Here is a 22,500-nt window from a genome sequence, read left to right on the forward strand (position 1 = left end):
CCTCCTCCACCTTGTGCTTCTCCAGGTGCTGAAGCTGAGCTACAACAAGCTGGAGGAGATCTCCTCCTTCGCCTTCTCTGGCCTGACTTCCCTGCTGCGCCTGCACTTGGACCACAACCTCCTCCGGCACCTCCATCCGCGGGCGCTGCTGCAGCTGCCCAGCCTGCGGCTGCTCCGCCTGCAGGGCAACCGGCTTCACCAGCTCCACCCCCGCAGCCTGTGCACCCTCTCCCTGCTCAACACATACTACTACTCCACCCTCAGGCAGGTGCCAATCAAATGCCCTATTGATGGTTGGGTCGTCGTGAGAATGTATTCATCCATTTTCTTTGGCGTCAGCCACCATTAGCATCGATGGTGAATGCAGATGAATAGTAGGATTTCAGCGATGATTATGTTGTGTATTTTCTTCTTTCGTACTCTCCCTCCTCTACTTCACCACCCCTTCACACTCCCCTCACTTCATTTATTTAATTCACACATTCCTTTTCTTTTCCTTTCCTTTTCTTACGGCCCCCTCCGCCTCCTCCTGCTCCCCCTCCTCCTCCTCCTCCTCCTCCTCCTCCTCCTCCTCCTCCCCCTCCTCCTCCTCCTGTTCCTCTGCTCCTCATCCTGTCCCCCCTCTAACAGACATCTAGATCTGTCCAACAACAGCCTGGCCTCTCTCCCTGAACCAGCCCTCTCGATGGCGCCCTTGCTGGACACGCTGGCGCTGCATTCCAACCCGTGGCGCTGTGACTGTGCCATGGCCTGGTTCCTTGGCTGGAGTCGCGCTCACCCAGGTGGGATAACGCTCTGGTGGACGTTATGTTTTCTCCTTGGTGTTCTCTTACATGATGCCTTTCCCCCGTCCTCCCTGCTGGGCCGGTGGGGCGTGTAACGGTCCCAGCGTATCCCAGCAGCCTGCAGGGTTACTACACAGGGCAGGATATGGTAGTGTCTGGCTTGGCTCAGCACCCAGCAGGAAGGGTTTTGGGAATCTACCAATCTACACTCTACTAATGTCTCCAGCCCCCCGTACCTGCTCCTTACTCTGACCTCTGTATTATTATACCGCCTTGTTTCCTTCGGTTTCGGAGGTAATAGTGCGCACCATTCAAGCGACGTTTTTGTATGGACTTTTTCTCGTTTTGCCATCCAAAGTAATATTCTTTATTTTTAAGTTCTTCTTTAATAGGTCATCTGTAATTATGAGTCTCGTTATGAGTCTGGGATTAATCAGACTCATAATGACTCATAATCTTTTATTATGAGTCTGGGATTAATTGTCGTGAGAATATATTCGTCCGTAATCTTTAGTGTCAGCAACCATTAGCATTGATTAATCGTTGCTAATTGGTTCTTTTGTCTGTTATCCTCTAAAAAAGGTATTAAGTAGACAGTCAGTGTTTTTGACTCCCGATGGATATTAGGTTTGATCTCCAATGTTTTCTCAAGTAAGATCTTACCAAGTGTACTCAGAAATGTGTGCACTGGAAATAGTATCAGACTATCATGAAGTGTACCTAAAAATAAGCGCACTTCAATTTGAAGCACACTTATTTTTAGGTACACTTCATGATAATATAATACTTGAAGCACAAATACCTTTGTGGTGGGAGTCAAAAACACCAGTTATCCTCTTCACTGGCCATGGCCAGCGACGGACTGGGAAATGGCTCTGGTCTTCTGGAGCCGAGCGTGAACATACGTTTGGCGTATGTTCAAAGCAAACCCAAGGGTTAAGACTAGTATCACAGACCCCTAACAGATACCCCAGGAAGCCCCATGCCTTTGATCTTAATGCTTATTTCTTAGTTTGTATCGTTCATATTGTTCATATTTTAATTTGGTGGAAGTGGAGGGGGGTAAGGGGCATAACACAGATTGCACGAGGCCCTTAATGACGTACTCAACCACTGTCAAATAGTCATATCTTATGTCAATGAAAGGCTATGGACGTGACCAGTATGGTTTAGCTAACGTCTGCCCGCGGGGTGGTGGGTGAACCAGGAGGGCTGACCTCCCAGGGCTCAGAGGGCCGACCCCCTGCTGTCTGACGGCAGGGCGGTGGGTGAACCAGGAGGGCTGACCTCCAGGGCTTAGCTGGCCCCTGCTGTGTGGCCGGGGCCCAGTGCTACGCTCGGTCTGCAGGGCCCAGGTCAGGGTGCAGGGCGGTCTGCACGTTCTCCACCGGGCCGCGCTTCCTACTGTCCATTATACACCACAAATTAAAAACATAGTATTGTCTACTGGCCGGTTCGGCCCAAGGCTTCCAGATCTCCTGATGGCCAGTCTGGTCTGTAATGCACCTCCAATCAGAGTGCTTGATGATCTAGCCCAGGTGCAACCACACATTCTTTGCCCTAACAATGTACACTCCTCTAATTCTGTTTAAATGTACATACCAGACATCATCATTTGGGCGCATGATAGAAAGCAGGGACTGATTTTTGTCAGTTACAAAGCACCTGAGTTTGAGATGATAATACCATTAACAGCAACCCTCCTGTGGTTTAACATAATCCCCTATTCCCCTCCCCCGATCTTTCTCTCCACTGTCTCGGCGTCTCTCTCTCTCTCTCTCTCTCTCTCTCTCTCTCTCTCTCTCTCTCTCTCTCTCTCTCCCTCTCTCTCTCTCTCTCCCCCGTTTGCTGTCTCTCTCCCTCTCCCCCTCACAGACCCTCTCTGCTGTGTTGCAGCAGTGAAATCAGATTGGAATGCGACATAAGTCTCATTGAGATGCGAGTTACACCTGCCGTAACTAATTTGTTGTGACACCTCTGTATTGTGTGTTGATATGTGAATTACTGCTAATGAGTGTCAGTACAATCAAAGTGGAGTGCAAACGTCAACCACATGTATTTACTGTGAGACATGTGACTGATGCATAGTTGATACACAGAGTAGGTCAGGCTCCACTCATTCATCAAGCCGCTAATGGGAGCTGATACCTATGATGTGCTATAATACATCACACATAGTTGCTATTAGGGGATGTATATCAAACAGATTTACACAATCGACCCCCTATCTAACTGTGGCTTCTCTTTTCTTTCTGTTAGGATTGATGAAATGCCCTGGAGGTCCTCAGTGTCCAGTCTGTGATACGCCAGCTTATCTACAAGGGCGTGGCTTGCTCCGGCAGACCGACCTACCATGCACCTCCCCCAGCATATTCTCATCAGGAAGAAACCCCCCTTCTGCTGGGGACCCTGGGGAGATGAAAGCGGTGGAATCATTCAGAGAACCTTTAGGCAATGCTTCTTTAGGTCTATCTGACCACCAGGGGAACAGTGTTGATCTGAGCTGCAACGTTACCCACACTCTGCACTCCCCTGACATCCCACCACCAGACCTGTCTCTACCCAGTGCGGCTCCCATCCCTGTGGCTCTTTCCCTCTCCCTGGAGTGTGCTGTGGAGAGAGCAGGCTATGAGAGCCTTTGGAGGATCCTGGCGTACTACAGTGAGACTGCAGTACGCCTGGAGCGGGAGATTATGCTCAGCAAACCCCCAGCATTGGCATACCGGTACAGGCAAACAGCTGAGACTGAGGGATACTACCACACCGGAGTCAAGGCTTCACTGAAGACCACACCGCGCTGGATGCTACAGCCAGCGGTGAGCCTCCGGCTGAACAGAGCCCAGTCCAGCGAACGGAAGGTCCAGCTTATACTGACCACCAGGGTTTCCGTCCACCCTGACCCCATTTATCGCTCCTCATCATCCTCTTCTTTAGCAGTAGCTGACCCTTTATCTCATCATCCATGGGCTATGATCTTAAGATCCACAGCTCCCTCAGCATATGCAGCAGTAGCCGGCAGTAGAGTAGAGATGTCCTGCCCTCTGGTGAGCTCTGGGAACTTCACAGTACACTGGATTCTCCCGGATGGGTCCAAACTGGTCTCTCCTTACCGTAGTACTGATGATAGGGTCAGCGTGTCAGATTCCGGTATACTTTTACACAGAACAGAGTCTTCAGATGCTGGCGTGTACTACTGTGTGGCCCAGGCAGGCAGTGATGTGGATGTTTTACCCCTACGGCTCGCTGTGGAGGAGTCTTCGGTTGCAGCCACTGGGGAACAAGTCGGGCCCTCTGTCAGAGGGCAGGTCGGGGAGTTTGTCACTCTTCTGTGTAATGCCTCTGGTTCGCCCACTCCTCATATCAGCTGGCTGCTACCGGATGGAAGTACAGTCCGGCACGGCACCACCGTACCAGGCGGAGCCAGCATACAGTCAAACGGGAGTCTATCCCTGGCACAAGCTTCTCTAAAGGACGACGGCAGTTACCGCTGCATGGCAGTCAACCAATACGGCGCTGACTCCCTCTCCATGCGGCTGGACATTAGGGCACAAGCTGGACCGTTCAGGTCCTCTTTCCACAGAGGACCCCAGTCAGCAGCCGGCCGCTCCACTAGGATACGAGCACCGTTGCTACGGGATACTGTTGTGGAAGATGGATCAGGGGACAATGGCGAGGATGAGAACCCTAAGGTTCCCGTTATTAATAGGAGGCGGCCCCAGTATCCCCTCAACCGGCGCTTGCCAAACGGTCATCCCAGAAGACGGGGGCCAATAAGGGGTGGGAAACCCCTGAGGAAAGGCGGGCCGCCGTCTCAGAGCAAACCTGGAAGAAACCGTTTTGACAGCAGACAGAGAGGCAGTGCAACCAAACAGAGGATCGACCCTAAGAAGTGGGCCGACCTATTGGCTAAGATACGCCAAAGGACCACCCTTAATAGCACAACTCCGCCAACTGAAGTGGAAGAGCTTAGTCTCGAACCTGTAGACAAGGAAACCAACACATTGACGAGCAGGGCTGATGGACAGGGCACTACCGGCAGTAAAAGGGAGGAGGTTTCAAGTGACGTTGACAGAGTAGTGGGTGAGGGAGGGAATAATAGAGACCGACAGCAAGGTGAAGTAGAAACCGAAGGATCAGCTTTTGAGGATGTCAGTCTTCAGGAAGAAGGCCTACAGCCCATTGACCACATTATTACACAAACCCTGACAAACACCGAGATTACAACCAACACTCTGGCTAACACGGAGATGGAGAGTGGAACGGAGCGGAACGCGCTGTCGGAAACACAAGCGAGAAGCGACAGAGAGAACAAGGCTGACACACAGACACAGTCAATAGCAAAAACAGAAGCTCCGACAGCCCAAGTCACATCAAAACAAATCTCCATCACAAACGAAATAGATTTAGAAAAGCCGGATCCCAGTCCAACAAGGTTTCAAAACAGCCATCATCGAGTAAATCCTGTTCCGAACACACGGCCAGAGAGCCCCTTGGACACACGCAGACGGACCAGCCAGCGCAGGAGACCATTCAACCGGTTCAGAGTGCGACCTAAGACCCCATCCCGACCTCTCCCTGACCCCACCAGCCCGGGGTCGCAAGCTGTCACCCTCGACACTCGCTCCAACCAAATGTCTTCTTCTGCCCCCCCGACCCCCTTTGCAGTCAAAGAGACCCACGGCGTGGACCGCATCGGGGCTGACAGCTCTCTCTCAAACAGCCTGGATGTGGATCCACCGTCTCCCACTCTGTTTGACTCTTTATCCCACTCCCTTTCGGCCTCTCCATCCCCGTCTTACTCACCGCCTCGCTCTCCACCCACCCAGACAGAGGAGGAGGAGGAGGCAGAGGAGGAGAGGGGTTCACCGACTGGGAAGCCCTCGGACACATTGACTCTCTCCACCGCTCTCCCGGACCTGATGCAGTACGATTTTTTACCCCCGCCGCTAGCACCAGACATCTCCCTCGCCGGGGAGATACAGACAGACATACACGCACAGGGACAGCCGCCCTCAGGCACACACACTGACGGGGTCGTACCGCAGCACGCCGAAGAGATGGAGGAGCATCAGCCTTTCTCAAGCACCTTCCCCTCCCGAGTCACTTCCTCCCCATCCCCCCAGTATGTGGTCCCCAGTGCTATTAAGATTACCACCGCTGCTACCACCACGAGTGCAAAAATGACACGTACTACATCAACCACTTCTGTTACAAGTATTCCGGCTACTGTCAGTGAGTCCAGTCTCTCTGCTATTCCAAGTGTTAAACAGGGAGCTCCGATCCACTCTGCCACCTCACCCACCAGCACCACCGCCTCTACAACTACCACAGCTAGAACCACAACATCCCCTGTTACTGAAGATACCACTGCTGTCTTCATTCCCTTAAGAACTGCATCTGTGACCAGCAAAACTACTGCTGTTGTTACAACAGCCTCCACCACCCCCTTCACCACTGTGACCGTTCAGACCCCTGCTAGCTCCACCACGTTCACAACGCCTAACCACTCTAGTATACCTCAAACCACCACCAGCCCTGGTACCAGAGAACCCTCCAGAGAGAGGCCAAGACAAGGGCTAGTTGATCCCAGAGAGTGGCCAAGCCCAGGGCCAGTGGATCCCAGAGAGAGGCCAAGCCCAGGGCTAGTTGATCCCAGAGAGAGGACAAGCCCAGGGCTAGTTGATCCCGTTGAGAGGCCAAGCCCAGGGCTAGTTGATCCCAGAGAGAGGCAAAGCCCAGGGCTAGTGGATCCCAGAGAGGGGCCAATCCCAGGGGTAGTTGATCCCAGAGAGAGGCCAAGCCCAGGGCTAGTGGATCCCAGCGAGAGGCCAAGCCCAGGGCTAGTTGATCCCAGAGAGAGGCAAAGCCCAGGGCTATTGGATCCCAGAGAGGGGCCAATCCCAGGGGTAGTTGATCCCAGAGAGAGGCCAAGCCCAGGGCTAGTGGATCCCAGCGAGAGGCCAAGGACAGGGCTAGTGGATCCCAGAGAGAGGCCAAGCCCAGGGCTAGTGGATCTCAGAGAGAGGCAAAGCCCAGGGCTAGTGGATCCCAGAGAGGGGCCAATCCCAGGGGTAGTTGATCCCAGAGAGAGGCAAAGCCCGGGGCTAGTGGATCCCAGCGAGAGGCCAAGGACAGGGCTAGTGGATCCCAGAGAGAGGCCAAGCCCAGGGCTAGTGGATCTCAGAGAGAGGCCAAGTCCCGGGCTAGTGGATCCCAGAGAGAGGCCAGTTCCAAGCCATACCAGACCTGGACCGGACTGGAAGAGTCCTTCGGTGAACTCTATTCCGGACTCCCACAGCACCAGGCCCATTCTCCCAGCCTCGCCCATCCTGCCAGCATCACCTGTGGTGAGTTAAGTTCTCTCCGTGGGTACTGACTCATTTTATACATGTCTTTTGTGTGCTGTCAGCAATACGTCATCTTTACGACACCACTGGGATGCGTGGGATTCACTGGGCGTTGGGTCCTGTAACTGTTGCCATTTTCTGGCAAATAATTTTTATTGAGAAAAAAAAAACATTGTTTTCTGCAAATGACCTGCTGCTAAATCTCTGCAGATGTTTCATGGAGATCATCGTGAATTAATTTAGATGGGGTAAAAACGGGAGAAATAGAAACCATGTGTTCCATAATCAACAACATAATCCACTTGGGGGGGGGGTTCTAATCCTAAAGGATTAAAGATAATTGGTTATTAATCCTTTTCCAGAGTTCTGCAGGAAACCCAATCCTGCCATTAGCTCCACCACAGGTACGTCAACACAGACCCATCATGTCGTTCTAGTCCACCTGATCATAGCATACCACTGTTTTGGAAAAGCACAGGCTGACATTTGATACAAATCTTTAAAACATTGAAAATTGGGAAATAAAAATACACAATTCATAATTTGTAATGCAAGACGAATATAGCTGGTGTCTGTTAGTGAAAAGTCTTTGTTCAGCGGGTCCCGGCGGAGAGGTCCAAGCCCAGGATCTCTGATCCCCACATCCGGAGCGCCTCCGTCCCGGCCGGCAGCGTGGCCCGGCTGGACTGTGAGGCCCAGGGAGAGCCGGCCCCAACCGTCACCTGGACCAAGGTTTCTACAGGTACGACCCACACACACAAACACACACAAAAGCACACATGCAGGCACGCAAGCATGCATACACGCACACTCACACAATTGCACACACACACACTGACAAAGAATAACATCTTCATAGGACACTTCTGACAGCAACATATTTTATTTAAATTTAGAGCATGATCATGGGAAGATACAGGCAGCAATGTTAGCAAGCATACATTGAATGAGACAAAGGGTGAACATGATTCTTACAAGGAAACTGTCACATTGTGGGTAGTTAATACAAATGAAACAAAGATGAGGGGGAGTGACCATCGTGTAGAGTTTCGAATTGGCCATGGCTGACGTCAGCCAGGGTGGGAGAGATCAAGTTAATTTGCGATCAACTACGGGTGAAGTGGACATGTCTGCAAGGCTGTAAGACAATTAAAGAAATACACAACAAAGAAGTCAGTCGATTGGCCTCAGTATCAGACTATTGCTGTAATACATTTGGATGGTACGCCAGTACGTGCAAGTCGTAAGTTGCAAATCTCCCAACTTTCTTGGGGCATTTGCGGAGGCACGTCACCTTTGGGGGTTGTAGCTTTCCCGTTTCTCATTGGCTAGTCATTGTTATTGTTAGCTACGTTAGCCTCTTTAGCAAACCAGCTTGAAAAAAACCCACACAACTTTAAATTGTATTGCACTCACAGCAAGAACGTGCAATGAATAAATTGGGGCATAAAGTAGCAATGTAATCAATTGTGTAAGAGCATTTAAAGTCTACATTAAAATGACCATCATACAAATACAAAGAAAATATATCTCTTTACGGGCGCAGCCATTTTTGTTGACGAGTAGTACGGTCGGCCTCACTGAACTCGCTCTACTTTCAAAACGAAGAGATACTACGAAAAAAAGGGGGCGTGCCTCAGTGAAATGCCACAAGAAAGCTGGGAGATTTGCAACTTACGACTTGCACGTACCGGCGTACCATCCAAATGGATTACAGCATTAGTGGCCACAGTGGAAATGCAAAATGCTAACTATCTTATCCCCTTTCAATTAGAGAGAGGAAGGGAGAAATCTCTAGCTCCAAGGAGAATGTGAATTCCAAATTCCTTTTCCATTGACTAGTAATTATATAAACAAAGTTTGCTTAATTTGTATATAACTTTATATTTAATTTACAATTAATATTATAACTCATATGTACACAGGCATAAACAAAAACACACATGCAAGCACACACGCAAGTACAAACACACACACACCCACACACACACACCGATGATAATTGTCTTGCATAAAATATTTTTCTCTAGCTAAGCCTACATAATTGGGTGAACGTACCAAAAACCCTGAAAGGTGGACTTACACTTTCTCTTGGTTTCGCCATTAGAATGGCTGCTGGTGATGTTTGAAGCGCTTCATTTAAATAACAGTGCCAAAGCAACTTAACACCCACTTACACCCAACATTACACACTCACATTCACACAATGGGCTTTTCTTCAGCGGGCGTGATGGAAAATGAGAGTGAAAGGCAAAGCCTTGGAAGCATTACTGCTTTGCACCGGCTAGGATGACTTCAGCTTCCTCTGGCGACCCTCCCCACTCCTCCCTCTTCTTCTCCTCGTCTCCTCTTACACATCTTGTCTTCGTCTCTCTCCCACCCTCCCTTAGAGACCGTTCCCCTCCCTCCCCCCTCTCCAACCCTGTAATAGCTCTGTTCCTGTCCTCAGGGGCGGTGATGTCAGCACAGGCCAGAGCCCAGCGCTTCCAGGTGCTGCCCAACGGAACCTTTGTCATCCACAACGTCGGGCTGCAGGACCGGGGAACGTACATGTGCAGCGCTCACTCTTTCCTCGGTCGGGACAGGTGAGAGACTGAGCATATGTCTAGGGTCATATGTAAATGGTGAATGGACCGCATTTACACAGTGCTTTTCTAACCAGTGGCCACTCAAAGCATTTTACAATATTGCCAAACATTCACCCTTTCATGCACACATTCACACACAGACGGAGATGTCAGCCGTGCAAGGCGACAGCCAGCTCGTCGGGAGCAGGCAGGGTGAGGCGTCTCGCTCAGGGACACCTCAACACTGTAGGATGAGCCGGGGAAAAATAGCAACATTCCGGTTACCTCCTGAGCCACATGCCGCCATATATGCCATACATATGTCTATGTTCATATGCCTATGTGTGAGACTGGTCACTACGGATATTCACACTTTGCTATGAATCATGGTAACCCTCCTATCACGATGCTTCATGTTGAAGCAGAGCTTTGGATTGATTCAGTTCAGCTGTTGGATGTTGTATGTGAAGTATTTTGCCTAGTGACATTTAGGTGATGTAGACATGTGCAACGGTTATGATTTGGGTACAATATTATTGATTTAGTATGCTCTTATCATTTCCTCGTGAAAGGATGCTCACAACTCTGGAGGTGTGGTCCCGCCCCCCTCGGATGAAGCTTGCCAATTACAGAGAGGCTACCATCCACCAGGGCGGGGAGCTGTCTCTGGACTGCCAGGCCGACGCTGTCCCCGCCCCGCTGCTCTCCTGGGTCCTGCCTGACCGCTCTGCGCTCACCGCTAACTCCTCCCACCCTCGCATGACCCTGCATCCCAACGGGACGTTGCACCTCCGGGAGACCGCGGCCCAGGACCGGGGCGTGTACCGCTGCGTGGCGTCCAACCTGGCGGGCGCGGCCAGCAGCTCCGTGCGCCTGCACGTGTCCTCGCTGCCCCCGGCTATCCTCCAGCCCCACGAGGAGCTGCTGGTGCTGGGCCCCGGCACGCCGCTGTACGCCCACTGCTCGGCCCGTGGCGCCCCGCCCCCCACACTGCGCTGGCGGACCCCGGACGGGACCAGGGTCCGGCCCTCCCAGTTCCTCCACGGCAACCTCTTCGTGCTGCCCAACGGCACGCTGCACGTGCGCAGGCTGGGCCCGGCCGACGTGGGCGGATACGAGTGCACGGCCAGCAACGAAGTGGGCGTGGCCAGGAGGACGGTGAGCGTGAGGCTGTGGGGGGACGCCGCCTCGCCCCCCACCTCCTCCCCGGACGCAGGCCGACCCCGACCCTCCTCCTCCTCCCAGCTGTCCGAGCCTCCCCCGGCCCCTTCCCACCGCAGAGGCTCCCCGCCGCTCGGCAAAACAGAGGCCGCGCCCTCCTTCTCTGCAGGGGACCGGAGCAGAGGTTCCTCTGCCCCTCCCCACTCGTCGGCGCCCGTGTCTCCGCTGAGGAAGGCCCACATCGTGGCCACCTCCCCCTCCGCCACCGCCGTCCATTATGGGGGTTACCTGCAGCTCCACTGCTCCGTGTCTGGTTACCCGACCCCGTCTATCATCTGGAGGACTCCCGCCCGCAAGCTGGTCGACGAGCACTTCAGGTAAAGGGTTAGGGTGTGTGTGTTTGTGTGTGTGTGTGTGTGTTTGTGTGTGTGTGTGTGTGTGTGTGTGTGCATGTGAAAAGACTGCTTCTGTTGGGTGCTTGTGAGAGCGTGTGGTTAGAAGGTGGATAAATCAAAAAATGAATGGAGTGTGTGTGTGTGTGTGTGCGTTTGTGTGTGTGTGTGTGTGTGTGTGTGTGTGTGTGTGTGTGTGTCTGTGTCTGTGTGTCTGTGTGTGCGAAGAGTGTAAGTGTTTATGTTTACAGTTCATATGGGTGTGTGTGAGGGAGTGTGCGTAGAAGGTTAGGTGGATAAATCTGAAATCGAATGCAATGTGTGTGTGTGTGTGTGTGTGTTTGTGTGTGTGTGTGTGTGTGTGTGTGTGTGTCCTTGACAGCTCTGACAGGCGTATGAAGGTCCATCCCAACGGCACTCTGCTGGTCCTGGTCGTGACAGAGAAGGATGCAGGTGACTACCTCTGTATCGCCCGCAACAAGGTCGCCGACGACTACCGCCTCCTCCGCGTCACCGTGTCCACAAAGCCCGCCAAAATAGACCCCAAGCAGTCGGCCAATAAGATGGTGCCATTCGGCGGATCACTCAAAGTGAGTGGGATTTGAAGGGGGCTTGATATATTTACTAAATCTCTTCATTCATATTTTATTTATTACACAATTTTCACTGAAATGATATTCAGATGATTCCATAGAATGAAAAGTGGTATTCTGTTGCACTCAAGCTCATACGACTGTAGCCATGGTGATTAATTAACCAGCTAACGAGGCTACACAGAGATAATAACCATGTGGCTCCCCAGGTGGACTGCCTGGCGTCAGGACAGCCCGACCCAGCCGTGAGCTGGAGCCTGCCCGACGGCACCATGGTGAACAGCGTGCTGCAGGGGGAGGAGCCAGGACCAGGCCGGCTGCAGGGGGAGGAGCCAGGACCAGGCCGGCTGCAGGGGGTGGAGCCAGGGCTGCACCCACTGCAGGGGGCGGAGACAGAGCCGCTGCGGCTCACCGTGTTTGGTAACGGGACGCTGCTGGTGCCGGTGGTTGGGGTGACAGAGGAGGGGGAGTACACCTGCTACGCTAAGAACAACGGAGGCCAAGACACCATGAAGGTAGTCTACATGTTCATTAATCTTATATGATCGTAATCTATGCCATTTTATCACTGTTGCTATATAGGGGTTAGGGTGAGGAGAAAACAGGTGTTAAATTCTGTGTTTTTGCCAGCATTTGCTTGCCTTGCAGTTTGTGAACGTTGTGCTCCGAACACAGTTGCCATCGTTTTCATGAGGTCAAATGACCTGATGGCGGCGAGGTGTGTGTGGGTGTGTGGAGCTCTGTCCGGGCAGCGGTGGAGGGCGTCCGAGAGAAGGTTTAGCTTCTCGGCCACTTACAGGTTTAAAGCCATAGCGTGTGGCGCATTTCATATAAAATACCGCTCATTATTACGCTCATACTTAACGGTACTAAAAACGTACCTGTTTTTCTTTTTCAATCTCATACTGTTTGAATTCCCGCTGAATCAGTGACCGACACTCACTCAACGATATTTCGAGGGAACACATCATTTTTCACTGACCTATAGTTAAACAGAATAGCAGCTTGCCGTTCTCGAGTTAGCCCTTCACCATGTTAGACCAAATCAGTGGAAGAAGGTGAGATAGACTAGCTCCATTCAAGTTTCCAAAGTGAAGATATTTGAGTGATTTCTTGACTGTTTTAGAGCTACATTTTGTTTTTCTTTCATGTCACAAGCATTCATTTTTCGTCGAGCATGGTTCCAAAACACAAATATCTAGATGTAGCTCTAAAACGATCAAGATGTCCTGTTTTATTTATTTTAAATAACTCACTGTTCACAAAGAGTTGAGTGAAACCACTCGTCTCCTTTGGAGACGGTTATTTCCAAAAAAGTCGGCATTGGTTTTGATGTATATCTTTTGAAGAATGAACATTAATATGGAGGTACGAGCTCCTGATACGAGCTCCGGTTTGTCATACAATCTAAACCAGGTCAAGGTCCAGGTCATGAGGGACTCCGCACCCAGCTTCTCCGACGCCCCTGGCCGCCACGTCACCAGGGTGCGCCCGGGGGCCACCGCCGTGCTGCGTTGCCGGGTCAAAGGAGACCCTGTCCCGACCGTCACATGGTTCTCCCCCAACCACCGCGTGATCCCGCGGAGCCTGGGATCCCGCTCCTTCTCGGAGCGTGTGGTGGTGGTCTCCGACGGGACCCTGGAGGTCCGCTCGGCTCAGCGGGGCGACGCTGGGAACTACACCTGCCGAGCACGCAACGCGGCCGGGGAGAGGAGCCGGGTGGTGGGCCTAGAGCTGGAGGAGCTCTACTACACCCCCAACGCCAGGGGGACCCCCAACGGCTGGGGGACCCCCGATGGCCGGGGCACCCCCTGGCAGGGCAGCAGCGATGTAAACCCAGCTGGCGGTACCGGCAGCAGCAGGCCACATGGGGACATCCATCAGTATGCTCCCACCCACGGAGCTGGAGTGGGAGTCAGCAGTCAGTCTAACAGTAGAGTCTTCAGCAGTCCACCCACCTCTGACATTCAACTAGCAAACACTGGCTCCAAACCACCCAGTCCGTCTGGCAACAGTGTTGGAGTGCAGGACCGGGGATCCACAGCAGGACTGGGCCACAGGCTCAACACTGTGGGCGGGAATAACAACATAGCAATCAGACAAGGAACCGCCGCAACACAGCAGAACCAAGGGGCGGTCTCAGTGAGCAGCGGCCTGGCGGCGGTTGGAGGTAGCGATGGCTGGGCGGCCCGCAGCGGTCATAATGAGGTGGCGAGCGGGCGACTCGTTAATAAGACAGGCTTACTGCCTGCCCACACTGGCTCACATCCTGCCCACACTGGCTTACAGCCTGCTTACACTGGCTGGCTCCGGGGAGGGGCTACTAGCTTTAGCAGCAGGAGCCATGCTACCAGTGGCGGTACCTCCAGCCCCAGCCACGCCACACACACGGTGAGCGGGGTCTCCTCTGTGAAGCACCGAGCGGGGAGGGGCCAGAACGTGCTGCTGCCCTGCCCATCCCACGGCTCCCCGCCCCCCCGGCTGTACTGGCTGCTCCCGGGGAACGGCGTGCTCCCGGCGCCCTACTACGGCAGCCGGCTCACCGTGCACCGCAACGGCTCCCTGGAGCTGCGGGGCCTCCGGCCCAGCGACGCAGGGACGCTGGTCTGCGTGGTGCAGGGGGGCGGGGGGGAGACCAGGATCCAGGTGGAGCTGTCCGTGTCCGACCTCGGGGGACCTGGGGGGGAGCTGACCCTCCAGAGGGAGCCGGCGGTGGTTCTATCGGTGTCCCCCCGCTCCGGAGACCTCCCGCGCGTCTCTCCGGGTTCTGGCCGCTCTCTTCACCCCACCCCTCTGTTGCCTGAGGCGCTCCGGCCGGGGAGCCCCGTCGGGGGGACGTCCCCACAAGGAGGTTTGTTCCTGCCCTCCCTCCCTCGGCCTGCTGCTCCCGTACTGGTCCCAGCGCTGGTCCCAGCGCGGGTCCCAGCGCCAGTCGCAGACAGACAAACGCCCGTTTTGAGCGTCAGAACGGCCTCGTTGGTGAGCATCATCAATGGGGAGAACCTCCACCTGTCCTGCCATGCAGTGCCCAGTGCTGATGGCCTCCAGGGGTCCTTCTCCTGGACCCTGCCCAGGGGTGAGGTGCTGTCCCAGGGGCAGAGCACCGGCTCTGGCCGCTACATGGTGCTTCCTGACGGAACGCTCCAGGTCCAACAGGCGACGGTGTTCGACCGCGGGAGCTACACCTGCCGCTCCACCCCTCACGGCTCCGCCACGGCCGCCGCTGTCACGACGCCCGTGATTGTGATCGCCTACCCTCCGCGCATCATCAAGGGGCCCCAGCCAGTCACCTACACCCGGTTCGGTGTGGCCGTCGAGCTACCCTGTCTCACCATAGCAACGCCCCGGGCCGCGCTGACCTGGGAGACGCCGGACTTGACGCAGCTGAGGGTGACAGGCCAGGCTCGTATCTATGGCAACCGTTTCCTCAGCGCCCAGGGCTCGCTGGTCATCCAGAACCCGACCAGTCGAGACACAGGCTTCTACCGATGCACCGCCAAGAATGTGATGGGAGCCGACTCCAAGGCCAGCTACCTGCATGTGGTTTAGCACTGACGTGATGGGAGCCGACTCCAAGGCCAGCTACCTACATGTGGTTCAGCGCTGACATGACACGTGCACACTGAGACCGCACAGACACTGTGACATGCCTGCACGACTGAAACTCAGAGAACGCATTAGGCCAGCAACGCATCATACAGGAAGCCTGCATCGAGTAGAAGCACAAGCATTTCTGCTCAAACAGAGAGATAGGAGAGAGAGAGAGAGAGAGAGAGAGAGAGAGAGAGAGAGAGAGAGAGAGACAAATGGAGAGAAATCTCAGCTGCTTCTCTTTCTACCTGGCAGATTCCTCTATTCCCTGAAGAGTCATCTCTTCTGCCCAAATGAACTGCAAAACCCTGTGCCGTGCATACTGTTAAACCCGCTTCAATTACTGATGTACCATTAATATATATCGGTCTTTGTCTTTTGTTAATGTGTGCCTTTTTGAGTCTGTTGTTTTTAACAGGTTTTGTATTAGAGTTGCCTCTCTCAGGTGAACAGGGGGAGGGTATTTGTTTTTATTTTTACAGGGAGATACATTTCAGATGGTTCCACGTGAGTAGGGTCTGCAGTCTGCTGTACCTTCTGTATGTTGTCTGGATCCACACACTGTCATTATAAAGCCAGTAAAATGTAAACTCAGAGGATCAAACCCAGGGCCAAGTAGGACATTAGTTTGGTGTGGTGCGGTACTAAATATCACAGGGAGGATTCATTGGCCAACCGGAATGGCCAATTGCGATTGAGGGTATCTATTGCAATTGCAATAGATACACATTTACTCTGAGCAAATCTGTACCATGCAATATTTCATGAAGCAGAATAGGTTGTTATCGTCGTGTTGTGTTATAGGGGTCCAATACATCAGAACATCCCCCATGTCTTATTTTCTACAGTGTAATCTCCCACTCAACACAAAGCATTTCCCACTCTTCTCTCTTGGTGATGCCTATTGATTTTTCAGGGTTTTGCTTTGTTTCCAAATGAATTAAATGGTGCAGTTCACATCAGATATTACTTTCTTCGAGAAATGTAGGACATAACTCCTGCATCAAATGATACTCAGCTCAACGTCATAAGCACCCTGTCTGGACGTGGTAATACTATATTAAAGTAGCATTACAAAACACAAATATATATTACTACAAAGAAATATCACACATGCATTAATAAGTCTTCAAATCACTAGTGTTATACGTATTTAACTTCGCTAACCCTATTTAAAAAAGGATTCTGCTCCAAAGACATGAAAAAATGATATAAAACAAGTAACCCATTTAGACAAGAAGTTTGCGTAATTACATGTCAGAATAGGACGGTACCTCCAGAATAACTTCTGGCGCGCTCTTCCTGTGACCCAGTTCACAGTTACTTTGAAGCCAGTGTGTGCCCCGGTCTCCAGTCCTTTACGTTGCTGTGTCAGACCTCCCTGTCTCCCTCTATATATAGAGCAGGCTGTTCCCATCAACACAAACACACTGCTCCAACTCTGTTCACACACAAGCACACACACACACACACAGAAACGAACACATACACACACATATACGCAAACAAACACACATACACAAACATACACACACAAACACACACACACCCATACGCATGCATTCATACACACAAACACACACACACACACACACACACCCACCCACCCACACACACACATGCATAGATACACACATACACACACAAACATACATAAACACACACACACAAACACACACACACACACAAACACACACATACACACACACAAAAGCACACACCACCACGGCCCTGTGAAGAGTTTATATTTATAGCGATTATGTGTAAATGATACTGAAGCTGGGTAAATATGCGTGCGGTACCAAAACCTGGAATAATCCTGTGTAATAATCCGGAAGCGCATACCAGGTCTTGTATCCATAACCCTGGTTTCCTCTGTTGTTTTAAGTTATTTGTCTTTGAAAGACTGAGTAAGACAGGGAGGCTGTGGTGTTTCCACTGTGGGGGGCCAGGGGACACCACACTGCCACCTACACTTGTTTGCTTTCCTTTATCAACTGCTTCTCTTTTTTTAAATAAAATAACAAAAACGATCTGAATGAAGGCATTTGCTTGTTTACTGATGCAGACAGATGTGTGTGCGAGTGTGTACCTACAAATGTACCCTAAAATACAGAGCTGAAGGATCGTGATGGGAAGAGCATATGTGGGGAAACGGATCAGGGATGTGTGCCGGTGTGTCTAGAATCACAGAGAGATCAGAGCCACACAGAGACACAGAGACAGACAGAGAGACGCACAGAGACACACAGAGATAGACAGAGAGAGACAGATGCAGACAGAGACACTGCAACACAGAGACAGATACAGACAGAGAGAGAGAGAGACGGACAGAGAGATACAGACAGAGACACACAGAGACAGATACAGACAGAGAGACATATACTGACAGAGAGAGAGAGAGAGAGAGAGAGAGACAGATACAGAGAGACAGAGTGAGAGGGAGAGGGAGATAAAGAGAGAGAAAGGGAGTAAGAGAGAGAGCGTTGGTTTATTATGGGAACAGAACGCCGTTATCCTCAACCTCAGCTGTCATACCAGGAAACAGGGTCTTGGCTACAGATTGGACACATGGTGATGACATCATGTTCCCCTCCCTGTGAAATGTATTTGAATGGCGATGGTGATGATGTCAGCGGTACCAACATAGCAACTGCAAGCTCAATCCTTTCTTCTGTCAAACCTGGTGAAAAGCAGAGGTTTCATCGAGAGCGACTGGGAGTCCTATCAGATGCTTGTCATTGAGGAGCATGTCGCTCCAGAAGGCCTGCAGACAGGCTGCAAGCAATGCAGATACTAAATATCCAGCCTGGCCTCTGCTTGTTTAAATGGTTAGTTACAGGTTCAGTGGGTGCCATTTAGGAGCTATTTTTGGAGTGTCGTTTGTTAGAAATGTCGTAGTTATTTGTCAGCAGTAAGTGAGTGAAATGTGCTGTGAGGAAATCTGTTTCGGTTTATACGCTAGACCTCCCGGAACATTTCTCACAAACCCGGGCATCCCTTTCCTGATTTGTTTGTGGAATCCATTTCTCCTGTCAATCAAAGTTGAGTGAAACGCAACACTTTGCAACAGCAGAGAAACGGCAGGAGGGAGGAAGCTGAGAGGAGGGCTTTGTTTGAAATCCTGCCCTCTTCTGCTCCTCTCTGCTCCCTCTCTTTCTTACCCTCAAGCTGGACTGTTGTGTACAAGGAAGATGCGGACGTCCCGGGGGTCAAACCCATGAGCAGGGCATTATTAGCCCCCAGTGCTAACCAACAAGCTGACCCGTCTGTTTGTGACTTGGATCAATTAAAAACAAATAGAAAATCTATTACCAAAGAAAATTAGAAGATAATCGTTGTTGAAGAGTAGTGTTGATCGTCTCCTTTGTCTTCACAGAGGAGATATATATATATATATATATATTTATATCAATAAGACCCCTTTACTCGGGGGTACCTGACCAAAGGTGCTCCAGGCCATCACTCAACGTCCATGGCTTCCTCTGCTAATAAGTCCCATGATGCACTTCTGAGCTGCCAGCCAGTTGATGCAGAATACCGCAGCAGAGTTTTCTAATTTCTCCAACCTGGAAGCTATGCCTTTAGGCTAAAACCTGGCAAAAACACAAGAGGCGCCCTAGACGTAATAACACGGAGCAGATGCAGAGCAGGAACGTCTGTAATTACACACATCAATGGTGTCATCATTGATTTGCTACGCCCGCTAAGTCTGGCAGTTGGACGACACGCACATCCCAGCTATTCCTGCTTCTTTTCATTCTTTCTTGTATTTTTTCTTGCGTTATCTATGTATTTAAAAACATTAAGATAGAGAGCTAGCCTTACAGACAATAGATAGGCATCAGTTATTTATTTTATTTTACTTTTGCGCCTTGTGGTTCCATTTGAGTACGAATGGAAACCAGACCAGTCAAGCTTCTTATTTTTTTTATTATTTCATTGATCATAGCCCCTTTAGTCTGGATTTGAGGTGAAAGAAGAGAGGCTCCTGAATGGAGGATGATGATGATGGTGATGATGATGATGATGATGATGATGAGGAGGAGGAGCATGAAAACTATCTGACACACCTTTGCATTGAACCTCACAGGCGTTGAGAGTTCCTTTAGAAATCCCAAGCGGTGGCTGATTGCCTGAAGTGTAATCAGGAATGCATTCAGTGGATTACAACCACTTATTCAATCATTAGAACCTGATGTGTTAGTTCCTGGTTGTGGGCTCTCTGTGGAGCCTTAATCATCTCTTTATCATGTCCCTGTGTGTTTGCATACAGTAGCGCTGAAGACATATATGTTTATGTACATTATTTTATTTTATTCTAAATGTCTGGACGGTAGTCCGAAAGTTGTTCTGAGTAAGATATTCTTCTTCAGACTGATTGGACGAGTTGTCTGGTGTAATAAAATCTTTTTTATAGCTTTTATTACGTTTCTGCTACTTTGATTTGTTGAGCTACAGCTTTTATCGCTACCAGTAAAAACAGGCAAGAAATCCCTATTTTCCATGAGGGTATTAATTCTTAATGTGAGTTAAATGTTCAATAAAGGAAACCAAGATGTAATCCTCATAGACGAAGAAGTCCCGTGATTTATAGATCTGAGAAGGATCCTCTGAGTGGATGATGATCTCAACACCATCCAACATACTGGGGAGAGAAAGGCCCAACACAGACCATTGAGTGACTGGTATCAGTGAGTGACTAGTACCAGTAAGGGTAACCCACCCAGGTCATGTACGAGGCAGGTTCCAACACATCGCAGGGTCCTCACCATGCTCCAGGCAGCTGTGGAGACATGGCTCTCCACTTTGGTCATCGCTATAGTCCATCAGTCAGGACTGATGGGAATGCAGAGAGAAGACCTGAAACTTCAGGCACTGCAGCACATGAAGGGTAAACATGCACGCACGCACTCACACACACACAAACTCACATGCAGGAATGCACACAGGGACACGCATGATGGCACACAGGGACAAGCACAAATGTAGTATGCAAGCACGCACACACATTCACACAAACAATCACACATACTAACACATACACATGCATGGTTGCACACACAGACATGCACACATGAACGCGGACATGCACACACATTCACACACGCTGACACACACACACACACACCGCTCAATGACAGAAGACACAGTTCAAGTGCATGTGTCAGGAAACAAGTCACAACACAAAGCATGAGATATGTGCATGGACGCACACGGAAAGCGGGTTGATTCTATTCACACGTACATACAGTTCAACATGCATACGCAGAAACTCACACACACACACCAACATATGCTAGGTCTAGAGTCTAGGTGTCACAACATAACACAGCGTAAGATATGCGCATGGACGCACATACAGCAGGTTAATTCTCTCTGGGCTCCATTGGAATGGCTGAAACCAGCTCCCCAGAGAAGGAACTTCAAATAACAGCCTGTCAGCATCTCAAACCTCTCTATTGTACCATTTCAGCATGCACACGCAAAAACACACGCACGCACACCCTCACACACACACAGACACACGCACACTACAGCACACACAGCCGCTCACACACACACACACACACACACGCACACACACACACACACACACACATACACACACACACACACACACACACACACACACACACACACACACACACACACACACACACACACCTACGCCTCACCCAGCGGGCAGTTCGTGAATCCCCGACCTCCGCGCCGGCCAGCCGCCTCACCAAACTCGGTTCGGACGACGACACGGAGGCCTACCTGGAGGTCTTCGAAAGGACAGCACGTCGGGAGAGCTGGCCGGAGGACCAGTGGGCCCACATCCTGTCCCCCTTCCTCACCGGACCCGCACAGCAGGCGAGCCAGGATCTGGCGCCGGAGCATGCCAGTCAGTACTCGGTGTTGAAAAAGGCGATATTGGCATACTATGGCCATAGTCTCGCCGCCAGGGCCCAGCACTTCCACGAATGCCGATTTGACATCCGAGGCGCCGTGTGGACTCAAATCTCCCAACACGGAAGGCTGATCCGGAGATGGCTCGCAGACGGCGAAGGACCCAGCCTCCTGGATCAGGTTTTAATAGAAAATACCATCCGTCAGCTCCCGCCAGGCGCCCGGAGAACCCTCGCCACCAACCACCCCGACACGGTAGACGAGCTGGTCCGGCAACTGGAGAACTTGCAGGTGGCTCAACAGCTGAGTTTTAGCATCTGGAACGCCTCGTGGCCCGCCGAGACGCGCAGGGACGGACGAGGACCGAATCCCTTGCCACGATCACCCACACCGAGGCCGCCGACCCTCTCCCAGGAGCCCCGAGAGGATAAACGGTGCTCCAGCTGCGGTCAGACCGGACACCGAGCCCAACAGTGTCCCAGAACCAGGCACGTATCCATGCCTGCGGCCTTTGCCGACGAGGGACGGTTAGGTCCGTGTCTCCTGACCACCTGTTGGGCGCAGCAGAAGCCAGGGGCCCCAACACTCCAAGTACGGGTAGGGAATAACGACACTCAGGCCCTCCTGGATACCTGCAGTATCGTGACCCTCCTGCGCCCCAACCTAGCTGGGGGACGGCGGGGGGGAGCCCATAGAAGTCGCCCTGTGTGCACAGGGACACCCGCACATACGAGACCTGCCATGTGGTTGTGCGGACCCCCCCGAGGGGTGTTTACGGCGCGGGATGGGATCGTGCCCCACCTCCCCGTACCCCTACTCATTGGGAGGGACTGCCCCATATTCCACAGACTGAGGAGCCCCGAACCGGGTTACCGACCACTGCGGGGCCCGCCACGACGGCATGGACCGACTGTTAGGAGCCCACTTAGGCATGCACGAAACCAGATACCGGATTTTAGACCGTTTTTATTGGCCCCGGGGTGAAAAAAGAGGGAGGAAGTGTCAGTACTGTCAGACATGCGCCCACTGCCAGCGTACTGCCCCGAGACCCTCGGTTCTGCGGGCTGGGAGTCGCAGATTTAGGAAAAGCTGTAATGTGTGGTGTGTGTGCGTGCGTGCGTGTGTGCGCGTGCGAGCCTGTGTGTGTGTGTGTGTGTGTGTGTGTGGGT

General features: G+C 51.8%; 2 protein-coding genes across 2 annotated transcripts in view; one reads left to right on the forward strand and one right to left on the reverse strand.

Annotated features, from left to right (window-relative positions):
* The window catches only part of LOC307073818 (matrix-remodeling-associated protein 5-like), a gene marked incomplete at its 5' end in the record, with an annotated part of 21,826 nt that extends 4,527 nt beyond the window's left edge, over nt 1–17,299 (forward strand). Inside the window, 13 exons of the mRNA XM_079733780.1 lie at nt 26–264; nt 631–782; nt 3,045–4,503; nt 5,374–5,512; nt 5,612–5,709; nt 6,805–7,132; nt 7,495–7,536; nt 7,730–7,874; nt 9,582–9,717; nt 10,272–11,237; nt 11,635–11,842; nt 12,055–12,360; nt 13,262–17,299. Coding sequence (XP_079589906.1) covers nt 26–264; nt 631–782; nt 3,045–4,503; nt 5,374–5,512; nt 5,612–5,709; nt 6,805–7,132; nt 7,495–7,536; nt 7,730–7,874; nt 9,582–9,717; nt 10,272–11,237; nt 11,635–11,842; nt 12,055–12,360; nt 13,262–15,394 — 6,351 coding nt within the window. The 3' untranslated portion in view covers nt 15,395–17,299. The remainder of the gene's footprint in view (nt 1–25; nt 265–630; nt 783–3,044; nt 4,504–5,373; nt 5,513–5,611; nt 5,710–6,804; nt 7,133–7,494; nt 7,537–7,729; nt 7,875–9,581; nt 9,718–10,271; nt 11,238–11,634; nt 11,843–12,054; nt 12,361–13,261) is intronic.
* Nucleotides 6,097–22,500, reverse strand: part of dnajb2 (DnaJ heat shock protein family (Hsp40) member B2) — a 266,812-nt gene continuing 250,408 nt past the window's right edge. The window contains exon 10 of the transcript XR_013811713.1: nt 6,097–6,107. The gene's annotated coding sequence lies outside the window, so the exon portion shown is untranslated. The remainder of the gene's footprint in view (nt 6,108–22,500) is intronic.

The sequence above is a fragment of the Pollachius pollachius genome, assembly GCF_949987615.1.
Source record: "Pollachius pollachius genome assembly, chromosome: 3".
Classification (NCBI taxonomy): Eukaryota; Metazoa; Chordata; class Actinopteri; order Gadiformes; family Gadidae; genus Pollachius; species Pollachius pollachius.